Source organism: Periplaneta americana, chromosome 14 (genome assembly GCF_040183065.1).
Source record: "Periplaneta americana isolate PAMFEO1 chromosome 14, P.americana_PAMFEO1_priV1, whole genome shotgun sequence".
NCBI lineage: Eukaryota > Metazoa > Arthropoda > Insecta > Blattodea > Blattidae > Periplaneta > Periplaneta americana.
The window spans coordinates 87,905,865-87,931,630 of record NC_091130.1 but is presented as its reverse complement, the minus strand read 5'-3'; the positions used below and the strand labels follow the sequence as shown (position 1 = coordinate 87,931,630).

Sequence of the window (25,766 nt, the reverse complement as noted above, 5' to 3'; positions counted from 1 at the left end):
GGAAACTGACTTGCCGAATCACATGGACCTTGCTGACATCCACCATTACAAATAAATGAAAGTAACAAATTTTACACAAATTTGATATTAAATTTAATTAATCCTCAGTTCTGCTATCAATTAATCCAGAATAAAACTGAACAGAAAATAAAAGAAATGAATAAGTACCAGATAATATAAAGCTAACGAGTGTCAGTGAAAATTTCTAGGCAAAGGAAAATTAAAGAAAATAAGATTTAGAAAAAAAAATATATGTATATATATATATATATATATATATATATTAACAAATAATAATCTCACAAATGGCCATATCCCATGTATAATCATCGACAGGGCAGTCTCTGGGTCCACTTGAACTCGTCTTCCTCGTGCGCATCACGAAGCAAATTCCCTCCACATGATTTCGGTTGAACACACCACAACCGAAAATGACGTCGTCAGACAGTAGTACAATGAGTTCCAAATTCCTGGGTCAGGCCACGCCTGCCTGTACCAAGTCACTATGCCAGGTCGTAATGTGTGTATGCAGAATACTCGCCACTGCAGCGGTTTCTCCCAGGCTGGATTCGAAGTTTCTCGTTCGGGCGACAATCAGTCACTGAACTCACGCTCCACGTCGCGTGTTCGGAAAAGACGACCGTAAGAGACAAAAATTTTGAAATCATCCATGACCAATGACAAGCAAGACAGAAAATAAGCACCGATGGAAAAATAGTTCATAGAGAAATAAACTCGCTCTTTATATAAGGAAGAAGTTCGACAGAAAATGGCGGATAAGAAAACGCCATCTATTAAAAAAAATAAAAACTAAAGAAGGAAGTAAAGGAAATAAGGAACAGGAGAAAAAATCAATACAGAAGAACAGGGTGCCGGAAAATAAACGGCACATTGCTTACCAGTGTAATGGTGTTGCAATGACATAGTCGGAAGAATAGCATATGCCCGTAACTATACGCATGAAGTGGCGCTGATGAGTTTGAACTGGCTTCAATGACTCTGAGCTGGTAGACACAGCACACTCTCCCATACTTTCCGGAATTTCAAGTGGTGGTGGCTCCTTTATACTGACTGCAAATTTCAGACTTTTGAGAGTCTCAAAACACATCCTGTAAAATTCCACCATCCCACACTTTCCCAGCATCCTGGTCAGGCAGATTAACACAAGACGAGGCTTCACTTCTCCAGTCTGAGAACCCACACGTCCTCAGGTGACCAGCTCCAGAGGAACCACCTGTCGTCAACTGTCCCAAATAACATCTCCAGAATCAAAGCATGCGACTCTTCTCTCGTGACCAGCTCCAGAGGAACACCCATCCTCAACTGACCCGAATAATCCTCCACTATCGAAGCATCTACTGTTCTCTCGCAACCAGCTCCAGAGAACAGACTGTTCTCTTGCTACCAGCTCCAAAGAACCACACATCATCAACCAGTATGATACATCTGCAGGCAAAAAACCAGACTGTTCTCTCATTACTACCAGCTCCAGAGGACCACACATTCTCAAGCAGTAGAATACATGACGAAATGACTTCCACTGCAGACAACGAACATTGTCTCAAATGATCAGCTCCAGAGGATCAGACGTTCTCAACTGATCCACCAACAGAGAGGTAACTCACCAAAGGACTGTATATACTGCCTGCTCATCTTCTGCTCAGCTGCTGCATACTTGCCAAGATGTCCCGGAAATCATCCAGGACTCTAAGCATTGAGATTCATGACAACTCACTTACCGGTACCATAGAAGTAGAGATCAAGCGTTCCCAGCATCCACCCAATGGACTGGTGGTGGTCAGATAAGTGCCCACTTGTCAAATCCTCATGTGCCTGAAGATAATAGATGCAGACATGCTATCAGCGTAGATGAGATGCGTTCATATTACAGGGCATATTATGGAAGGAGTCAATAGGCCACATACGTGGACAGGACCAAGGTATAAGGGAATATAAACCAGCTTACACCCTAAAAGTCGCATAGTAGTTACTGCACAGAATTACGTAAAAATAAACACGTGACAAACATAATAAACATAACATCAATAATGAGGATCACCACCCCCAGACTCGGGAAATTCGAAATAAGCTTGTAAGTTACTTACACAACAAAGATGAGGAGAAAAAGTCTTATTTTTCTCCTAAATCCTGCAGCCAAAATATTCATAGACCTTACTAAAGGATGAAGAGTATGACTTCTGCTTTTTCTGTAAATTACCAACATATGTATGAAAACATATTGGGGCCATTTACATGTTTTTTAGGCATTTTCCACAGAAGTTTCTGACAAATTTCACAGAAACATAATATAGTAGCAACTATATCGTCTGATTCAATATTCTTCATTCGAAAATGCATATAACCTCATCACATGGAAACACAAGACATAAATGAAATGATGTGTAATGATTAGGGCTAGGATTTTGATGAAATTGCATCTTTTTTCTAGTAAGCCAGAAACATAGCTACTTTAGTATTTATATGTTATGTGATAAACTGAGTGTTTTAAGACATATTTGTTAGGGCATTTTTTTTTGTATTTTTTTTGTCTGTTTTGGCTCATAAGAGCCTCTTTTGTTTTATTCGGTCATTTTTTAGGCATTTTCTTTAATTTTGGCCATAAAGCCCCATTACTAATGTAAAATAATGTTTATTTCCTTCATTAATACCCATTATTTTGTATAATATTTTAATCGTTTTTCCACACAAATATTGCCATTTTAACGTAGTACACCCCATGTAATGGATCAGTCCAACCACCCCTTCAATATATCTTCTATACCTGCTAGTTCCGGGTAAGAGTGGCATTGTGGTGGACTACATGGAAACTATATCAGGTAAAATAATTTTAATTGAAGTGTACTACTTAAAAAAATTAGACGTATGTAAAATTAAATAAACTTAAATGTTGGTACTAGAATTTAATGTGATTACTAGTCTAAATATTAAGTAGTACAAAACCTCTTTTCCTTCTAAGCCAGTTATGTAAGATCAGTTTTTAGGGCATTTTTAAGAGATTTTTAGGTCATGAATGCATTGTTTTTAGACATTTTTTCATGATTTATAGGTCATCAAAATCTTAGCTCTAGTAATGTTATGTGAAGCTAGATGGAGTAACACAGAAATATCCATTGAAGGTTAATTCCATGAGAATGTGGACATTGGATGAAAAAATTATTTTTGCTAATGTAAAGTCTACAAGTACATTAACATATTCTTCAGGCTTAAAATTAATTAAATTTTCATGTTTTCACATTGTTGTTGGTAATACTGGTTATCAGCAGCCATCTTGAAAAGTTGGGAGAAGCTGCATTTTTTAGATTGTTTGTTCCAAGATTGTGCGTTTTCCAATTTGAGATAATACTGCCAAACCCCTGAAGTCATTAAAGTGAACCTTAAGGTATGTATAAACCAATAATTTAGTGTTCGAATATGCAATTGTTGATATATATATATATATATATATATATATATATATATATATATATATAGATGAAAAGAAATATTATTTTCACAAAGTTGCATGAGTAACAAAATATGGAAAAGTTCCTCTGTGCAGACATGGGTTTGCAAGAGATGTTAAATTTTTTCTTGGGATGAAGGTTTTTACTGTAGTTGTGAGTGCTGATATCAAAACAAGTTTTAAAAAATTGTATAATGATTGTTTTTATTGTCACTGGCATAACTTAAAACCTGTCCCTGATGCAACATTAAGTCAGTGTTATGTCATTGACTCATTATTTTAATATTGCAAAACATTTTTCAGAGTTGAAAATGGGTAAAAACCAGTGGAGAGAGAACATGGAAATACAGAGAAAGAATGAGTGTCGAGAAGAAAGAAGCATTTAAGAAGAACAATGAACAACAAAAAATATCTCGCTCCTTCCAAAAAGAAAATAGAATCGGAGAACAGCAAAATTCGAATGAGGAAGGAGCGACAAGCAGTAAAGATATCTGTAAATGACCCATCTGGTGAAAGTAGTACAAAAGGTGTTACCCAAACCCTTCAGTAAATCAGTGTGAAGAATGTATTCCCTAACAAGAAATAAAGCAGCTGTAATTAAAAAGTTAGCACTTCAAGTGAACAAAGGCTACCTGTCATTACTGAAGCATCAGCATGAAGGCACAGAAGTAAAGAAACAGGAACAGATAATATTGTGAAAGAATTTTATAACAGCGATACAGTTTCTCATATGTTACCTGGACGCAGAGATTGCATAACTGTTGTAGGAAAAAATGGATCAAAGGAAAAAGCATAAAAGAAAATTCACTGTCATTAGTAGAATATTGTGCAAAAGTCCCATGACTCTGACTGTCAGTGTTGCATGTTCGTTTTTTGAAGATATTCCTGTGAAATTCAAAGACATTAATCTTCTTCAACAAAAACAAATATAATGGTATCAAGCAATAAAGAACCTGCAGAAACCAATACCAGTATTTCAGTTACAAAAAGAGATTTTGTTATAATTACATATGATAAAAAGCCATATCCAGGAGTAATTACAGATAATATCTGTAATTACATATTATGTGCAACAGTGAAGTGTTAGTAAATGCTTTAAATCCATGTTGAGGTTGGCAGTGGCCGCAAGAAAAATACGAAATATGGTACCCTCTTAATTCCATCAGAAGGAAGATCAACCATCCTTTCCCATTTAATGATAGGGGAGAGTTTCAGTTCAAGGAAACAGTCTTATGAATAATGTTACATCAGTGACACCATTAGTTGTGTCAGTGACATATTCAAATTGCTGCACAGAGGAGTACAAACTTAATTAAAAACTCTGCAATGTAGGATTAAGACGTGAAATAGTTCCCAGTGAACGTGTCATTTTTTATTATTTTTTTAAACAGCAATTAATTGGATGATACAGCTTCAAACAATAAAGTGTACCAAACACATGTCTTATTTTGGTTATGTCAGTGACGATGCTTATATAATTTTTTTGGAATGTGTTATTACTAATTTTTTATACTTTCCTAATGTGATTTTGTTTGTTAGACAATTTATCTGTTAGAATATAATATTTCAGGTATTACATGTACTTCATTTTTTCTTAAATAAATTAATTTGAATCTTGGATTTTTTCAAATGTTAAGTCAGTGACAGTGAAATTAACCTGAACAGAAATTTTGCCTATTGCATATGAATGGCAGTTGTTTTCTGTAACAATAAACAATGAAGAATGATATTGAAATCCTGAATAAAAGATACATGATGGAGAAAAACTAAAATCATATTTGAATTAACCATACAAAAATTAGTCATAATCACACAAAAGTTTTGCAGAGGGAAAAAAAGTGTGTTGTACAGTGATCTGACTGCTTTGTATTTCAGCACTTTCGGTTAATTGACTTATGCCACACACTAGATGTAGGCTAATACATTTCATTGGTAAAGTTCGATGCTTTTCTTAAAGAAAAAGTATGTAGTGGAAATTATATCAGAAGTGCGTAAGGTGTTTCATATCTGTTACAAATAAAATGAATACCGTACACAAATACAGGGCCATTCTGAATTAATACCCAAAACAAAGTGTGATAACTGTATTGAAAAGTGTTGTGTAGATGTATATAATATTATTAATACTATGCAATAATTTAAGTTGTTTAAAACAGTCTGTGACTCGATTATTAAACTTTCGCCTTCGATAATTAATTTGGTATTGAAATATATATAAAAAAAAAGTTATGCTAGTCTTTTATTCAGATCTTGTTTTAAATGAGTGTATGAATTGTTAAAAAAAATTTCTGGACTGAAGTGTACATAACAATTTTTCAAATTTCATCAACTTTCTCTGCACTCACAAATCGCAGAAAACATCATACCCAAATTTACAACTGAACATTATTGCTCATACAGTAACCTTGATTGATTGATTGATTGATTGATTGATTGATTCATTCATTCATTCATTGTTTTCTGTCTAAGGGCAGGTCTTTCACTGCAAACCCAGGATTCTCCAATCTTCCCTCTTTTTCACCTTCCCCTTAGTCCCCACATATCTTAATGTTGTCTATCATCCAATATCTTCTTCTACTCCGAACTTTTCTCCTGTTCACCATTCCTTCCAGTGTATCCTTCAATAGGCAGTTTCTTCGTAGCCAGTGACCCAGCTAATTCCTTATAACCTTGAGCTGACTAGAAAATGACTCAACAGACTGTGTTCTATCACAATCTAGACGAAAACATGTAATTGCTCACATCAGCAGACTAACCCTGTTGTCAGTCAGGAAACGTTTTCATTAACCTATGTTTCTACAACTATACATATTTTTACTTTTTCAGCCACAGCCAAAGCCAGTCCACCATCACACCCTTGGTGGAGGAAATTCAGGTTATATGAACACTTCTGTCACATCACATCTGACACACAGCAACTTGAATGCAACAGGAGTGAAGATGCAGAACAAGCAGCAGCAGTCCTTGTCCATTGTAAAACGATCAGGCACGCTGGCAACAGTGGCAAGGACTCAGACCATCACTATACCGAAACCAGTCATAAAATTCTCTTCAGGTAAGGAAGCATGCAGGTTTCATGTTTCTTTTCCATCTTCCATCTTATTCTGCCACTGCTGCTACTTTTTCGGTTTCCTCACCACTACTGTCATCATCAATAGAGCCCAGAATTTTAGGTGCTAAAACTAAATATTGTTACTCACTATAGTTTATAAATATAAAAGCTATGCCCCCACTCCTTTTAGATGTCATTATGTCGTTCTTGTCATTTAGTATTTTCCCTTCTGTACCGTTAAAGTCTTTAATCCTCTTAACCACCATTTACAAATTAGCGCACAGTTTACAAGATCCATTGTCCAATCCTTGTGACTCTGTTGTCTATTATTACATATCAGACTCTTGGGAACTAGGCTTCAGAACCCTCCTCACGGACACCACATCTATTCATCTACACTCAGTATCATTCTTAACTTTTAGCACCTAAAGTTCCGGGCTCTAATCATTACCCCCATCATTACACCAGATGTTAAGAAATCTCTGACATGGTTGATAAATATTTCTTCTTTTCTGTCTTGATTAAAAGGAGCTTGTTTCAGTATTCTTTCATTGATTGTTTTATTTAATTAATTAATTAATTAATTTATTTATTTCATTTGTTCATTCATTCATGTTGCCATGGTGATCTAGTGGCTGGAGCGTTGGACTTATAATCCTGTGAAATCTTATTTGATTCCCGTCGTATCCCCAATTTATAACTTGTGTTAGGCAAGCCTGTGGTCCAGATAACACAGGGGTTTTCTCTGGAAGCTCCAGTTCCCCTGTGGTATCCAAACAAATCTCCATCTCTTTCCATCGTGGGAGTAGAATAGTCCAGCCTCCTTTGGCACACACTGGGCAATGATTCTGTCAGTAAATTGATCTACATCACTGGCACATGGGTGAATGACGTAATTAATTCATTCGTTCTGACAGAGTTGAGGTGATCAGGCCTTTCGTTCCACCACTCAAACAATAAAAGAAGAATATACAAATAATTTATATATTCAGTTTCACTTTTATTTTATTGCTTTATGAAGAAAATATTTTTAATTCCTTTCATATTTCTTCGTTTTTTCACTTACTTTTGGCACAGTTTTTGTAATATTCCGTAATTGCATACCTGCAGTGCAACAGTGCATGTTGTCACTGGTATGGTTGTTTGACAGTTTACAACATGAACATTTATCTGGGAGGACTGTTTATATGCAATTATACTTCTTTAGATTTCCCTTGCTTTTAAACTTTTGTAACTTATATTTGGCACCTATAGTTTCATTCGATTATGTGTAAAAATAATGCAGAACAAATTTTGGACACACTGTGGAAAAAGAGAGAGGTGCCTCAGTGACCATCAGAGTCGTTGAAATTGCTATTCAAGTGCCCCAACCACCACTGTTTTAACTGCTTTTTTCTTGCTTACAAGATATAAGTAAATGAGCTGGAGTGTGTCTTGGGGGAGGTATTTATTCAGATAAGACTGCAAGAACAGAAGCTTAGGCTTCTTGCTAGTTAGTGAGAAGCCTCGAGAAGTAGGTTTCTTGCCATTTAGTGAGTAATCTCGAGAAGTAATGCACCATTTGAAGTGTCATTCTTGCTATAGGTGACTTCCTGTGTAATGTTTTAAACGGCATCTAAAGGTCAACTCCGCGAAAATATTTATCTAATATGTTCAGATTCTCACCAGTTTGTGGGCAGCAAGCTTCCTTCTAGTAAGCAAGTTCTGAGTGTTTTGTTTTCTACTTTTGCGAAGTAAAATTGAATCGGTCGGAGCTAAAAGGAATTAAGTCACTTTTGACAACCTTTCAGGAGAAGCAAAAAATATTCCTCTAATAACACAAATATTATATTTTTATGTTATAGAAGACAAAAGAATATTTAAAAGTCTTAGTTCCTTCTTCCACCGTTCGATGCGCATGACATCAGTTCTTCAAATTGTTGCAAAACCCAAAACTTCATATTTTGACTTAATTCATTTTAGCTCCGACCGATTCAATTAGATCTGCTTCATAGTCCTGCATAGTAATAAAAGAATTCAAATTTCAAATTTTTCAAATTTATTTATTTAATACACTAGGTTTACATTACATTAGGCATTGCAACCCAAAAAAAGCAGAAGTTCGTGCTTGGAAACAGTTCAGTTCAGTTATACAAAACTGAAGAGTGTTCATTCAGCACAATAATATTAATGTATAGTAATATACAGACCATGTAATAATATATACAAATATAGAAAATACAAAGTACACGAATATTAGATTACAATTTTAAACTCAATTAGCTTAAGAAAAGACAAAACAATTAAATAATTAATCTAATTTGTTTCTTAAATCTGTGTGTGTTCAGTGTACTTAGTTCAGGGTAAGCTCTAATTAATAATGCATTATATATTCTGGTTCCAAACCTGCATTACAAATTCTGAAAAAGAAACACAAATATTTTGGGAAAAAGCCCGATTACCAATAAGAGAACAGAAACACTGCATTAAAAAGTTGAAAGTCCTTACCAAAAATGGATAAATCTCGAGAAATATGCAACAGAAGATCGCAGATTTAACAGAAACAAAAGCTTATCGACAAATTAGATGATCTCTTTGGCATTTTGCAAGTGAATTCTCAAAAAATGATTAAGACTGAAGAAGACCAGCAATTTTTACTCAGAGACAGAAAGGCTGCCCAGGTTACATGAGTGGTATTGATTATAATGAGCTATGGTTGGAACAACAGAATCAAAGACAACATCAAGAAGAATCACGGAAGAAACAATCTTTTACAGAAATAGAAGAAATGTATGAGTCTAATTTGTATAAATTAGATTTTTTAATAATTAAAATAAAAAATTACGACTTTTTGTATTCAACCTTTTACATCTATACTACTGTTTGTACAAAGTGCAACGTCCAGAAAGAATGGCCTGAACGACTCCAAACTCGGGAGATGTGTAGAACAGTGTACCACCAATAATTGATTATGTTTCTAGAGAGATGGCTTACACAAGGCCCAACAGTGACATCTTTTGTGTCACCAGCAAAATCAGTGTTATGCCTTGCTCAGTCAGTGCAGAGCTTCCAAGCGAAGTGGAAACTTGAAAGCTAGTGCATGTATGCCTCTTCGACGTGGAAGGATGCAATATCAGCACATGAGTGAGTACGACCGGGGCAAAATGGTTGGTCTCCGGGAAGCAGGTTTGTCATACCATGACATTTTGGATCGTACAGGGCATGCTGCTATGACAGTGATGCATGTGTGGAACCAGTGGATAGAAGAGGATTGTATGCAGAGACGAGCAGAAACAGGAACACGTGATGTGACAATAGCACAGAATGATCGCCATTCTGTTTGCTTAGCCATGACTGTACAGCTTCATTTACAGTAAAAACAAACAACGAGAAAGCACTGAAAACGTCGTATTAGTCATGGCCAGGCTCTTGTGGTAAACCTCACCCTTGCTGAAATTCTTATGAAACCATTATTAGTGAAGGTAGTGAAGTGCATGGTGGACGAGAAAACTGAAAACTTGATTTCCAATTTGCCCTTATGAAATAACACTGTGCATAATCGAATCCAGAATTTATGAAAAGACGTAAAAAATATCATGGTTTCCCGTATCAGTTAAACGAAATTTTCGTTACAGCTTGACAAATCCACGGTCTTTACCGGATTAGCTATGTTAATGATGTTTGTGCGGTATGAATTTTCAAGTTTTTTCATGAAATATTTTGTTCTGCAGCCATTGCCATCCTGTACAAGCAGTACTGAATTTTTTCTTCTTCATTGAAAACTCGATACCGTGGGACATTTGCATTGACGTGTGCACAGATGGTGCAAAGGCCATGGTGGTCCTGTTGCTGGTGCTATTGCAAGCAGGCGCGGATCTAGAATTTAATAATAGGGGGGGGGGGGGGCTAATAATAATTGAGGGGCTGGGTGCAAGAAAGGCATTTTAGAGGATGTGCCCTTTTTGAGTAAAACGCTTTATTGTGTTCTCTGATCTGTTATGCATATGATCACAAAGTTGTAGTTCAATACTGTGATCATAGAGGTCAGGAGTACCGGTACCCAAAATGTAAAGGCGTGCATACCCCCGGGAAAGACCCGGTACTCAATTTTATAGGAGGCTGAGTAAACCTCAGGGCCGTTCTGAAAGTTTGGTAACGAGAAAAAATCCTGTCACCACCTGGGATCGAACCCCGGACCTTCTAGTCCGTAGCCAGCTGCTCTACCAACTGAGCTACCCGGCCGCCTAGATAACATTATTACGGTTTGAATTTTCAACATCAATTTTCTCAAAACTTGCATTTGAGAGAAGTGCCTTTCTCGCACCCAACCCCTCAATTAACATATGAATACAGTAGTATAATCATAACACAGAACAATGGAATTAAAAACAAATAAATAAACCACAACAATATTGTCACTCTTAGGTTCTAAGTCTTCAGTTAGTTCTAATTCTAAAGGAAATGGTGACTGGAATGGAAAGCCGATTAAATCTTACTTACAGTTTAACGAAGCTGAAGTCGTCTGGGATGTTTTCCTGCGAAAAGTTCTATGACTTCGTCCGGACTTACGTCAATGTTACGATGAATGTTGAGCAATACCAAACTATTCAGTCTGTCCTGGTTCATCGTCGATCTGAGGTAGGTTTTCACACGTCTCAGTGTTGAGAATGACCGTTCTGTGGTGCAAGTTGTCACTGACATGACACATAATATGGTGAGCAGCTCTCTTATATTGGAGTAGAAATTATTCCTAGTATGCAGCAAAGCTTCTATAGCCATGTTTGGTTTTTTTTGTTGCTCCTTCTAAAATTGAAACCATAAATGTAGCCCTCCTCTAAGCTCTGGAATAGTTCCTGGGAGATCCTGTTCATAAATCGTTGCAGCTTGTAGGATGACATCGATATTTTTATCAGGATCGTGTAAAAAGTTAGGAATCAAAGATTGGAGTTTAATTAAATGACTGTGCCTAGCAGGCGAAAATCGTACTGACAAGTCGCTTAGAAGGTGATCAAGAAAAGAAAGAAATACATTGAGGCGGTAATAATCTTTAGGAGAATTAGACGCAATATTATTGCGATGGATTTGTCTGGATGCAACTCGAGGTACATTTACTTCTACGTCTACAATTGAGCCAATGTAACAGCCTTCTCAAAAAGAAAATTATAAGTGTTATTATCTCGGCAGGCCTGAAGAGTATTCATGACACATTCAACCATCTGGTAGTACTGACTTAGTTCGAGATTTGGGCTCTGTAGCTTCCGCGAAACACATAGTGTTATTCCAAATATTTCTGCTAAAATATGCAATGAAATTATGAATTCGAATTTTAGAATTGAGTTAAGCATCAAATGTGCCTTTGTACAATAGGATCCAAAATCTTCCAGGAATGATATAACTGCGGAGAAAATGTCTAAAAATTGTAACACTGCGTCATGCCGTTCAATCCATTTTGTTTCACAGGTCTTTAGTTTCGTTTTCTTGTGTTCAGGGCATATTTGACTAATTATTTTCTTTCATCATGATTGACCGCTTGCTAGACTCCCTAACATATTTTGCTATTTCAGCTACTGTGTCTACAGTTTGTCTAACACTGGGAACAGAGCACGATTTTGAAAGTAACAAATTTAGGCAATGTGAGGCACAGTGCATATAGTATGCGAGAGGCTGCTCTTTTAAAATTCGCACTTGGACACCGCAAAACTTCCCCAACATATTAGCACCGCCGTCATAACCCTGTCCGCGAAAATTCGAAATGTCTAGACCTAAGTCCCACAGTTCACTTAAAACAACTTTTGACAATGCCTTTCCACTTAGATCTTGCACCACTACGAATCTAAAAAATTCCTCATGCAAGTAACACTTTTCTCAGTCTACGAATCGCACACATAATGATAGTTGCTCATTGGAACTGATGTCGGTTGTTTCATCTACTAAGATAGAAAAATATTTACTTTGGTTAACCTCTTCAACAATTTTCTTTTCAATAATGGTGCCACAACAGTTTATGAGATCGTTTTGCGTTGTTTTACTTGTTAGAGATGAGTTTTTGGGGGCATTTTTAAGATGACTATGCAGAATCTGATCACCGGCATCAACACGATATTTAAGAAGCTCCCTGAAATTACCTTCATTTTGATTTTCGCTTTCCAAGTCAATCGCACCATCATCCCTGTGTCCTCTTAATGGAATATTTTGTCGGCCGCACAGAATAATTGTTTTTACTATTGGGACAAGTTTCATCCTGTTTTCGCGCACTGTTTGTAACACTTCATTATTCAATTGAACCAGAATGTTCTCTACCTTACCTTCAAACACTCGTTTAAAGTTGTCACATTTTAAGAGAGCAGTTTTGTGATAACTGTTCTCTGAATGTCCCTGAATATTTCAGAGGCCATTTTGAATTTTCTTATAGGTTTCGTAACTAAATTCTGTAACGTGACTTTGCTTCGCCCTCCCTCTTTAGGTCCAAATAAAACGCACACGTGACAGAACACACCTTCATCCTTCTTACCGTAAGAGAGCCTTGGAAATCTTTTAAGCCATGCACGCTGAAATTGTCTAGCCTGTCCCGATTCTAGTGTCTTCGGAAATGGATATTTTTCGTCTGGAACCCACAGATTTGTTAGAGCTTTGTATTTTATCTCGTCACTGCATATTTCTTTTTCCACTAAGCAACCATTATCTAATACATTATGAGTCGTCGAACTAGCGTCATCACTTTCACCGCACATAACTGATTCCACTGTTACGGTATTAACAGGCATACACTTTTCTTCATCAGTTGTATCATTGTCATCCGTACTGCACTTTTCTTTCACTTCACCACACGGATTCTTGATGAATTGTAAGATATTTGTTTGAAACTTACGTTTCGACATTTTATAATTTCTTATAACTGTTACACTAAATAATTCACCTGTACGGACTGATCACTTCAATTCAGAAGTCGAATGTAGTGGCTATTGTAAAGTACGATAACAAAGGTATTGGTAGCGGCCTAGCTACAGTGTGGTAGGGGTGGTTAACGTTAGATTTCCGTTCCGAAGTCCGAGCTATTGTTAAACCCCATGGTAACGACCCCTAAGGAATGCGACCACTTACCTGATCTATTCACTGCGAACTGTTAAGAGAGTTTGTATGCGAAAGTAAAATAGCAAAATAATATGAAGTTTAGAGAGTGAAGAAATCATATGTTATGTGAATGAAAAAATAATGCTTTGTACATTTTAAATAAAAAAAAAAGTCTTTGAATTGATAGGGGGGTCTATAGCCTCCCAGACCCCCCCCCCCCCTTTGCATCTGCACCTGCCCTGCCACATGTGGCGAGGATCATGTAAGCCTTCGAAGAACGATGGATATCACTCTTTCCCTGGCCTGCATGTTCGCCAGACATGTTGCCCATCGAATATGTCTGGGATATGGTTGGTCGGCAACTTGTTCGTCATGGTCATCCAGCACCCACTCTTGATGCTTTGTGGACTTTCATACAAACTGTGTGGAGGGAGTTTCCCCAGGAACATATCCAGGCCCTGTTTGATTCCATGCCATGACTCTTACAGGTGTGATTGCAGCGCACAGAGGCTTCACACCATACTGAAATCTCAAGGTCACAGATCGGGTTCAGTTCTGTAATTCTAATCATTTGTGTATTGTCATGTACCTAATCTGTGGTATCAATTTTATTTCAATCATATGTATCCTTCTTGGTGTTGCAATTTCCACAAACATTAGTGTATTAAATTTAAGTAGTTGAACTTGAATTCAAACGAAATTTATATTTCGAAAATTACAGTACCAGTAGTTATTTTTAAAATACAGCCTCCTTCTCATTTGAAAGTATGCCAGTCCCTACAGCAAGCTCCAGCAGCACGTCAGATTCAGATGGAGAACTGTAACAGCTTCAACTGGTCTTTGTGCACCAAAATGATTTGCCGCAAACATTGAGGACCCTCCAGCCTATCTATTTTTTATTAATGGCAATTGTAAGGCATTAGATCAAGATGTTAGCAAATCAATAATTAATCATACATCTATACACAGGCTTTGTGAAACTCTGCATGGCAACCATGTAGCTAGACTATGAACAAGTTTGCTTAGTGTGACATTAAATTTGTAATGAATGGCTCATTGAGATGGTAAATTATTTATTACTTGGCTGGGGCCTTTAGCGAAAGATTTGCCAAGAGATTGTTCAGGATATTTTATTCATCTTTTCTGGAGTTCTCTCCTAGTCCATAATTTTGCTACAGTTCTTGAATTTGATTTTCTAATACCGCAGGCTGGTTCAGGTCCATTTTTGTAACCAGCTTGTCTGCTTTTTCAGTCCCTTTTATACCCTGATTATCTGGTACTAAATAGCAGATCATTCTGGTGTACGGACATACTGCAGTCCTCTCCATTCATTTGTGGGTTAGCTATATGGAAGAAACTGGAACAGCTGTTACGATGTCTTGCTCATGTAAAAGATGTAATTAATTGATTACTAGTGGACTTACTCGTGTTAATTATGTAAGATTTGTCCGGCTTACAGCTGTTTCAGTGCTTCATGCACCATCCTCAGAGCCTACTAGATCACGGCATCATCTCGAACTTCTCTGCCTGTTAAGTGGGTGTGTTTTATTGTTGAAATGTGTTGAAGAGTGGAGTCGAATAGTGTGTGTGTACTGAAGTTGATTTGTGTGTTGAGAATTTGATCGGGGTGTGTTTTAGTGTGTTTGTATATTTCGTATTGTTCTAGTGTGTTGAGTTTTTGGTTCTTGGGTTGTATGTGTAGGATTTCCATGTCCGTATTTATGTTATTGTATGTATGGTTAGTATTGGTTATGTGATCGGGGTATGTGGATGTATTGTGTCCTCTGGTTACTGCTTTAATGTGTTCTTTGTAGCGTGTTTGGAATGATCTGCCTGTCTGTCCTATGTAAAACTTATCGCAACTATGACATGTGAGTTTGTATACACCTGTGTGGTCGTATTTATTTGTTTGTGTTTTTTGTGTGTTGAGATGTCTTTGTAGTGTGTTTTCTGTTCTGTATGTTATGTTGTATTTCTGTTTTCTGAATGGAGATGCGATCTTAAATACTACAAATACAACTAATTACTACACCCAAACAGAAGGCTCGCCAATGGGATCACCCATATCCAGCATACTAGCAGAGATATTTTTACACAACATAGAACAAACATACATACTCAACAATGAACACAACAAATATGTAGACAACATAATGTACTGGCACAGATACGTAGACGACATACTCATACTATACAAAGGAAACAAAAGACAAATACACAAACTACACCAATACATAAACAAATTACACCCAAAACTTCAATACACACTAGAACTTGAAAACAACAACTCTATAAATTTCCTAGACATCACCATAACAAAAATCGACAACAAACACACCAACAAAATATACAGAAAACCAACCACCACCACCACCACACACATACACAACACATCTAACCACCCCATACAACACAAACATGCTGCATTCAGGACAATGGTACACAGATTACTCAACATACCCATGAGTCAACAATACTACAATGAAGAAATGAACACAATCAAATACATAGCACAAGAAAACGGATACAATCCAAACATAATAGACAACATCATAAGGAAGACAAAACAAAAACTTAACAAACACAAAAACACGCAAACCATAACACAAACACAAGAACACAAGAAATACATCACACTAACATATGAATACAAAAGCACACATAAGATCGCATCTCCATTCAAAAAACAGAAATACAACATAACATACAGAACAGAAAACACACTACAAAGACATCTCAACACACAAAAAACACAAACAAATAAATACGACCACACAGGTGTATACAAACTCACATGTCATAGTTGCGATAAGTTTTACATAGGACAGACAGGCAGATCATTCCAAACACGCTACAAAGAACACATTAAAGCAGTAACCAGAGGACACAATACATCCACATACGCCGATCACATAACCAATACTAACCATGCATACAATAACATAAATACGGACATGGAAATCCTACACATACAACCCAAGAACCAAAAACTCAACACACTAGAACAATACGAAATATACAAACACACTAAAACACACCCCGATCAAATTCTCAACACACAAATCAACTTCAGTACACACACACTATTCGACTCCACTCTTCAACACATTTCAACAATAAAACACACCCACTTAACAGGCAGAGAAGTTCGAGATGATGCCGTGATCTAGTAGGCTCTGAGGATGGTGCGTGAAGCACTGAAACTGCTGTAAGCTGGACAAATCTTACATAATTAACACGAGTAAGTCCACTAGTAATCAATTAATTATATTCAAGTGTTAAAAGTAGTGTATGCAAGATTCAAAATGGATAAAAGATGTAAATCGAAACTAGTGAATATATTGAAGTGTATCGATTGTAACAACTATTTTCATCCAAGTTGTGCAAAATTAATAAATTCAGTTTGCTTTATTGATGATGATAATAAATGCTGCAATGATGACAGTGAAACTGACGAATATGCGCTTTTTTATGAGGCATTAAGTGAAATGGTCGATAGTGATGGGATATTTGTGTTGTGAAATTTATTATCAATCAGAAGGATTGTGTTATTAGTGAACTACGAGATAAAAATAATATTCTGCTCGATGAAGTGAAATTATTATCAAAATGTATTGAACAGAAAAATGATCAGGTTACAAACAATGAAGTGTGTTAATACAATTGATACTGCAGTTGGAAAGTGTGTAAATTTAGTTAATAATAATAACAAATCTAATAAAGTGAATTCTACCAATGTGGCTATGAGTGACAGTAGAATTGTAAATACTCAATCAAATAATAAGAGTGAGTTACAAGTGAAAGCTACTTCGAATCAAATTAATAATATTACGTGTGTTAATCATAATAATAATAACCAGGGAACGGATTTATATGGACTAAAAATATATGAAATATGTAAATATATATGTAGTTATTTTTACCAAAATATGGAATTAAATATGGATTTTTACTAAAATATGGAATTAAATATGGACTTAAAATTATAAAAAAATGACTATGTACGTTAAATATTGGTACATTTTAATCAAACTAAACAAAAAATATAATGGACGTACCTTATCTTCCAATGTAGTTTCAACAAAACACAATTTTTATTGTCTGTTACCATAACAATAGGTTACAAACATTTCTTTCAAGTGCTGAAAAGTGAATCTTCTTCTATTGTCTCTGAGGATAGATTTATACTGACTAAAAGAGCGTTCGACGTCACAAGAAGTAACTGGTACATAATTCAATTTCACAATGTCTGCTGGGGATAAGTCCAAGTTAATCTTCACTGTTGATTCACCACTCATCACAGCAACAACCTTTTGTAGTTCTTCATATCCAGAGTTTTTTGAAAGTACAGTGTCCACCTTAGCTCTTACTGCATCTGCAACTTTACCTCTACCACGATTCAGTTGTTCCACAGTACTATTTATAATTTCAAAACTTTCAGATAGTGAAAGGTGCCTATTTTGGAGACTTTTGAGCGTTTTTATGATGCATGAAAATGTATGCTGAATGTGAGCTAAGTCATTCTTCACACTTATGTCACAGGTAACTGTTTTCGCAGTATCAATTGAGACTGCATCTTCAGAGTCCAATGCAAGGAGAACATTGTTAATAGAGTCTATATGTTCGGCATAATATTCAACTGCTTCTAGCCATGTACCCCATCTAGTTAAAATTGGCTTTGGTGGCAATGGAATTTCAGGGTACATTTCTTTCAACACGTTAACTCTACTGGGAGCTTTGAGAAATACTTTTTTCACTGATGAAATCAACAAATCTACTTTAGGGAAATTGTCTCTGACCACTTCTGCCACACGATGAAATGCATGCGCCACACAAGTAAAATGAGTCAATTTAGGATATACAACAGATAATGCTTGTCCAGCTTTGACCATATAAGGGGCAGCATCGCTAATAAAGAATAACACATTATCGTACATAATACCCTTTGGCCACAGGATACCCATAGCTTCGTTGAACAGTTTAACTATAGTTTTGTTATTGCACTTTTCTAGAACATCACAATGTAAAAGAATTCGTTCAGAATATTGTTCACTTAACAAACCGATAACTACATTACCAACAAGTCTACCTTCTTTGTCGGGAGTCTCATCAATGGAAACCCAAATTGAACTATCTTTAATTTCATCTCTTATCTTCTGTATTGTCTCATCGTAGATGGATGGAGCATACGTCTTCCTAAGTGTTGACTCATCCGGGATTGTATGTTGAGTATATTTTTCAAGGAATTCCCTGAAGACCTTATTCTTTAGTTTGTAGAGAGGAATATCAGCAGAGATGAGAGAACGGCACAGGTTGATGTTAAACTCAGATCTTACATTCGATGTTGTTGGTTGTGTTAAAAACAATTGTCTCTGCTTGGAATTTAGTTGTTTGTTGGCCTGATGTTTACTAGTTGTAATGTGTTGTTGCACCAGGAACTTTTGTGTAGATGATACTGCACACTGACACAAATTACAAAATAATATTTTATTGTCAGTTGATAAACCATCTTCTTTAAATTCTGAAATGTAACTTGTTAGTTTTGATTTTAAATTGACTGAATGACGTACTTTTGGCATATTTACCGTCTTTATAGTATGATTTACAAAACTGAACCTATGTGTACTCTGACTGGCATTTAACTGTTGAGCTGCACAACTGAAGTCTGTTACAAATTTTAAATTAAATTAATACAGTTTTGTAACTTACTTTCCCATTGTTGATAGGACTGCTAATTTTCAAATAACTCTGATGTTAAAGGGATTACTGAACATGTGTTTAAATCTCTATTGTTGAAATGTATTTTTAAAAGTTAATGAAATTTTGTTTTGTTTTATTGTTAAACCTAATATAATATGGACTGTTTTATATGAAATATGGAAAATATATGGAAATTAACGAAAATATGTACTAAACTCTAAAATATGGAAAAATATGGAAAATAAAAGTAGGATTTTTCAACCCTACACATTGTGAAACATAAAGATAATGCAAAATATAAATTATATTAGCTTTATAAGTAAATATGTATTTACATATAAATCCTTTCCCTGATAATAACTCTAATATACCTAGTACATCTAAGAATACAGAATTGTGGTCAAATATTGTCTCAAAAAACACAAATTGAATTACAGTGGTTGGTAATAATAATAATAATAATAATAATATAATAATTTATTTTATTTATTTATAATATTAACGTGCAAAACAACAGCACAAGGCCAATTACAGTTTAGCACAAGATCCAAAAAACAATACAAAACAGAACAAATGATGATGAGAATGAATGACAGAAAATGACAGTGAAATGAAATACAATCAATATAATAGTCAACATTAATCATTGACCAAATGCAACAAAATAAATAGCAATATCTAACAAATAATAATAGTACATTATGCAACGAGCCTATAATGAAGATAATTAAGAAGTGAGTATGGATATTTATGAAACGAGCGCAAGCGAGTTTCATAATTTTCATACAAGCTTCTTAATTACCATTATAGGCGAGTTTCATACGACTTTTTATGCTCGACCATATTTCTAACTTGATATTATTAATTTTATTGTATCTGACCTGGAGCAATGTCCTGTATGTTGTGAGATGTGCGCAGACACGAAAGTATTGATTTTTTCCGAGGAACAGATGTGCACATTGACCTTGCTAGGCCATAAGAACCTACAGAGATAACATTGAAATAAAATTAGACATTGAAAAACGAGATGACAAATTGAATAAATTTGAATATTATTTACAATTAACGCTAATTATTATAGTAACAGAACATAACCTTCTGCGACAGTATTGGATTTCCAGCCTCCGTGACTTTTCACTAATTCTCTTTCGATTGCATATCCGAGAATAATCGATACTTGCGGTTTTATAACGGTAGAAAGCTGACCTGTCTTTGGCTGAACAGTTGTAACCTGAGTCGTCATTGGCTGAAAGACCTGACCTTTAATGAGTAGATGCACTTTAATGACATGCTTTAAAGGTCTGCTACCAGGTGTATAATTACTACATTTCGGCATGGTCGAGCATAAAAGATATTAAATAACAAGATACGAGTATATCATGCATAAGTAAAATCAAATCAGATCTTGCAAATTAGCACTTTTAATACATCTGGCTACTGGAGAAAGAGATTTAAATAATTTTGTGAAGAAAATTCTTTGACCATGAAAACCTTTCACGGGAATTCTAAGATAGATATTACGTATAAAATAATCACAATCAGTGACACCGTTAATAGCATTATTAAAGAAAGTGTAATCAATATCCTGACGTCTCGAATACAGACTGGTACAGTTAAAATATTTACTAGATAGTTCATAATTTAAAGAAGAGGAGTTGGGTACGAATCTGAACGCACAAAGAAAAATGAATTTTCCTTGGATATTTTCTAGTTTAGCCGAATCAGTAAAAGTAATAAGAGTTCCACACAACAGATGCATATTCTAATTTAGACCTTACTAAAGCATAATATAATGTAAGTAGTGTATCATCTTATTCAGTTTTGTGTGTAAAATTGTAGTGTACTTTGTAAATTTGTAGTGTTTTTTGTAACGCAGTTTTTACTCCTGGTTGAGTGTTAGAGTAGGCTGTATGGCCTTAACTCTGCTAGGTTAAATAAATCATTATTATTATTATTATTATTATTATTATTATTATTATTATTATTATTATTATCAGGAGAGGAAAAAGAATAAGTAATAGACCTAATAAGACCAAGCATTCTTAGTGAATGATTAAATAAATGATCAACATGGTCATGAAAGTACAATTTAGAATCAAGATATATACCAAGATCCTTTATACTGTCCTTCCTGATTATGGCGGCGTTCAATAGCGAATAGTTAAACTTTAATGTAGTTGTCTTCCTAGAAAAAGAGATAACGCATGTTTTAAAAAAAATATTAATTTTCATACCGTTATAATCACACCAATGTTGAATGGCATGTATATTGTTTTGAAGTAAATGACAATCAGTAAGACTATTAATTTTCCTAAATATTTTTAAATCATCAGCAAAGAGAAGATAATGGGAACAGATGGGCTTACAAATGTCATCGATAAAAGGCAAGAATAATAACGGACCTAGGGTGGAGCCCTGTGGAACACCACAAAGAGTAGTGAAAGGATCAGAGAGAGAGCTTCCCAACCGAACACAAGATTGTCTCTTGGTTAAATAGTTTTCAAACCAGCTAAGATGATTAATGGAAAGTCCAAACTGATCTAATTTACTTATTAAGATTTGATGAGAAACAACATCAAATGCTCTACTGAAATCAAAATAAATTGCATCAATTTGGCCTTGAGATTCAACTTAGGCATAATAAAATTGAGATAATTGACCAAATTCGTCGTTGTAGATTTACTTTTAGTAAAGCCATGTTGAGCCGGATTTAATTTAGATTTAACATAAAATGAAACATGTTTGTGAATAATTTTTTAAAAAATTTTTAAAAAGTTATTTAGTATTGAAATAGGCCTGTAATTATTAACAATATGTTTATTACCATTCTTAAATATCGGAATGACAGATGCTTCCTTCCATAAAGAAGGGTAAATACCCGTAATAAGGCTAAGCTTAAAAATAAATGTTAATAATGGAATAAGAATTTGAGAACAACTTTTAATAATGAAATTAGTATGCCATCAGTCCCCATAGATTTATTGGGCTTAAGCCTCCTAATGATATTCAAGACATCTTCACACACAATAATTGGTAAACATAAGCAATCAGTAGTGATGGAATCACTAACAAATAGATTATCGAACTTTTTTTGTATTGATTTAAATTGATCAGCAAACGCATTTGCGATCTCAGTTTTATCAGTGATGTGCTCCCCATCAATAATTAACACAGTAGGCAAGGATTTAGAGTTACGAAATGATTCTACATAGTTCCAAAATTTCTTACTCATTTTTCAAATTTCTATCGATAGATTGGAGCCAAAGTAATTTATCAGATTTTATCTTATTTTTTACTTGTTTTCTAAGGGAAGAAAAGATAAGATAATGATAATCAGATTTGAACTTTTTAAAATTCTTGTGAGCTTTATTTTTTTTCTTTATGAGTAAACAAAGCGAGTTTGAAAACCACGTAGGATAAGTAGATTTTTTTTACTTGTGATAAAGGTACAGCATCAGAAATAGCGTTATTTATTGTATGAGTTAATGAAACAACGGCTTCATTGACATCAGTAGACTCGTAAAGACTAGTCCAGTCATGATTAAAAAGAGTTGTGTATAATTTCATATAATCACCCTGAGAGAAATTAAAATAAGATTGATTAGAAGAATATAAAGGAAGAGATAAATTGACTTCAAGATTAACACAAATAGAAGGGTGATAATTGTCTTGATGAACAAGAGAATGATTAGGTAGGTTAACAGAACTATTAATAACATTGGTAAAAACAAGATCAAGAAGATTTTTATTATTCAAAGTAAAATTTATCTGATTTAAGCCAAGAAAACAAGAAGAAAGTAGATCAAGGGACTTAACTTTTACATAATAATGGATGTTAGGAAGGCCACAACTAGATGCTCAGTCAATACCAGGAGAATTAAAATCATCGAGAATAAGTATTCTAAAATTATGTAAATCAAGATTATTCTCAAGAAAAGTAAGATAATTTCTTAAATTTTTGGGATCAGTGTCAGGAGAGAAATAATGATTACCAACACCATCAGAAATTTTTATTTCAGTCCAGACACATTCATTGATTTTTCCTAGATCATATCTCTTGCATATAATGGGAATCTGATTGCTTATCGCAATTAAGACGCCTCCACTTTTACATTTATTAGTGTTATCACGCACTCTGTCAGCACAAAAAACAGTATAAGAGTGAGGAAATAGATTGGTACTAAAACAGAATCAGATAACCATGTTTCTGTGAGACAGATGATTGCGTCATTATTGGATACTATATTTTAAAAAATTTCATCTACTTTAGTGTTAAGTCCTCGTACATTTTTGGTAATAAATCTCAAGGTGTTATTAGTACTACACATGACAATAAAAGAACATAACTAGGAGGAACTGCCCTGAGTATCATTGGAACCATTGGCGTAGGAAATTCAAAATGCTGTTCAGGTTTAAGCTTTCCATAGAATGGCGCAATTAAACAGCCCTCTGGCCAAACATTCGGATTATTAATAGCTTCAAAATCTCTTTCCTCCACTAATATGTGGAAGAAAGAATATGTTTGAAATTTTGTTTTTAATTTTGTAACATTTAGGAAATTGATATTTATTTGATTCGCCAGAGTCGATTGTTGTGTCAGAGAATCCTTAATATTACTTATGCTGACCTTAGGACTGAATCTCGATACAAACAGAAATTTGGTTTTCACTCGTTCAGGGGCCATCTCAATATCTGCGGCATAATAATAATAATAATAATAATAATAATAATAATAATAATAATAATAATTTTACAGGGTGTTCCAAAATCTGTTAATTTACATGTTTATCGTTTGTCTCGTGATACGACTTTGGAACAGGTTTTAAATTATCTTAAGCCAAATTTTCCTGAGACCATTGATGAAAAATTGACATCTAGACACCCTAGTCTTTATTCATCATTTAAAGTAATTATATATGAGCTGATATATGATAAAGCTATGGATCCTAGTAACTGGCCTAATAATGCTTGTGTGAGATGTTTTTTGTATGCGAGAAAAACAGACAAAAGTAAATTAATATCAGGCTGTGTGTTGTCTAATGACATGGCCTAATTAATAATAACTTAAATAGGCCTAATACATTTAATTTCAACATGTTTTTCATGAATGCAATAAGATTGATCTGTTAAATGCATATTTATTTTTATTAAATTTTAGTGTACTTTGTTTATGGGAACACTGGTTAACAGTTTTGGAAATCGAATCTGCCCAATTAGACGGATTTAAACTTGGAAATTTTTTTTTTTTTTTACTCGAGGTGAACATAAAAATGGAGGTGTGGTAATATATGTAAATAAACAATTATCTTTTGTTCAATTAAATTTAAATGGTTATTGTTTGGAAATTGAATTAGAGGTTATTGGATTTAGTATTGAAAAGTATGATTTAATAATTGTAAATATTTATAGATCTTCTAGTAGCCATTTTAATATATTTTTAAGTAAATTGGATACGCTTTTAAATTATTCATCTAGTTTTAATTATGAATTAGTAATATGTGGAGATTTTAACATTGATATGCTAGTAGATACTGTTTATAAACTTGATTTTTTAATTTGTTTAGATATTAAGAATGTTACAGTACTGTCTCTTAGCCACCCAGGGGCAAATCTTCCCTGGATAACATTTTCTTCACTTTTAATACCGTACTCATGATTCTGTGATTAATGTATCTGATCCTGGTTTTTCACGTGGTGGGAATATAATGGTGAAGCAGTGCGCAGTCTCGCCCGTTCTCGTACTACGTGATGACGTCACGTGGGAAGCACTGCGAACTCTCTTGCAGCTTGCTAGCTTAGTTCAGCTCAACTCCGTAAGGTTTTGGAAGTGGAGTAGGTTAATTGATTATGAATACCAAGAAATCAGAATCAAATATGCCATTTTATACTACTTGTTGGTAATTAAATACACTAACATTTATTAATTCTATATGTTTAAAAAATAAAACAATTTTAAGCACAAGAGGTGGGTACAGTCACCCCATTCGGAATTTAAAATAACAACATGCGTCGAAAAAAAACCTGAATCTAAATTTAAAAAATAATAAACAAATTCACCAAAATTCAGATGTAACAATTTTTCAGTTCATCTACAATAGACCTACACATATTTAACAATCAATAATTGAATTATTGAAACAGCAGTATAATTTGTGAGATAAAAATAACTATAAAGCTACCTACTAAAATTAATTTTACATTACACATTCAGTTTATGACAAATAGGGCCGGTTTCACCAACCTTCACTAAGGTTTTAATGATTCATTAATTTATTTACTGGTTCATTAAATTCATTTTTATATCTCACCAACCATCTTTAGCCTAATGAACCAGTAAAACTATCATTAAATTTAGTGATAGAAATTTCCGTCTTTAAATTTTTAATGGTTCATTAGTTGCAATATACACTGCCGAGCAAAAAAAAAACGCAACACTTGAATAAATTTGAAATATCAATCCATAATACAAATTATAACATTTCTGTGTGCTTCTATGGACCT

The 25,766-nt window shown here is 34.5% G+C and overlaps 1 protein-coding gene across 1 annotated transcript in view; it reads left to right on the top strand.

Moving 5' to 3' along the window:
* The window catches only part of Taf9 (TBP-associated factor 9), a 177,151-nt gene that overhangs the window by 126,505 nt on the left and 24,880 nt on the right, over positions 1-25,766 (top strand). Inside the window, exon 5 of the mRNA XM_069845708.1 lies at positions 6,290-6,518. Within this exon, the coding sequence (XP_069701809.1) occupies positions 6,290-6,518 (229 nt within the window). The remainder of the gene's footprint in view (positions 1-6,289; positions 6,519-25,766) is intronic.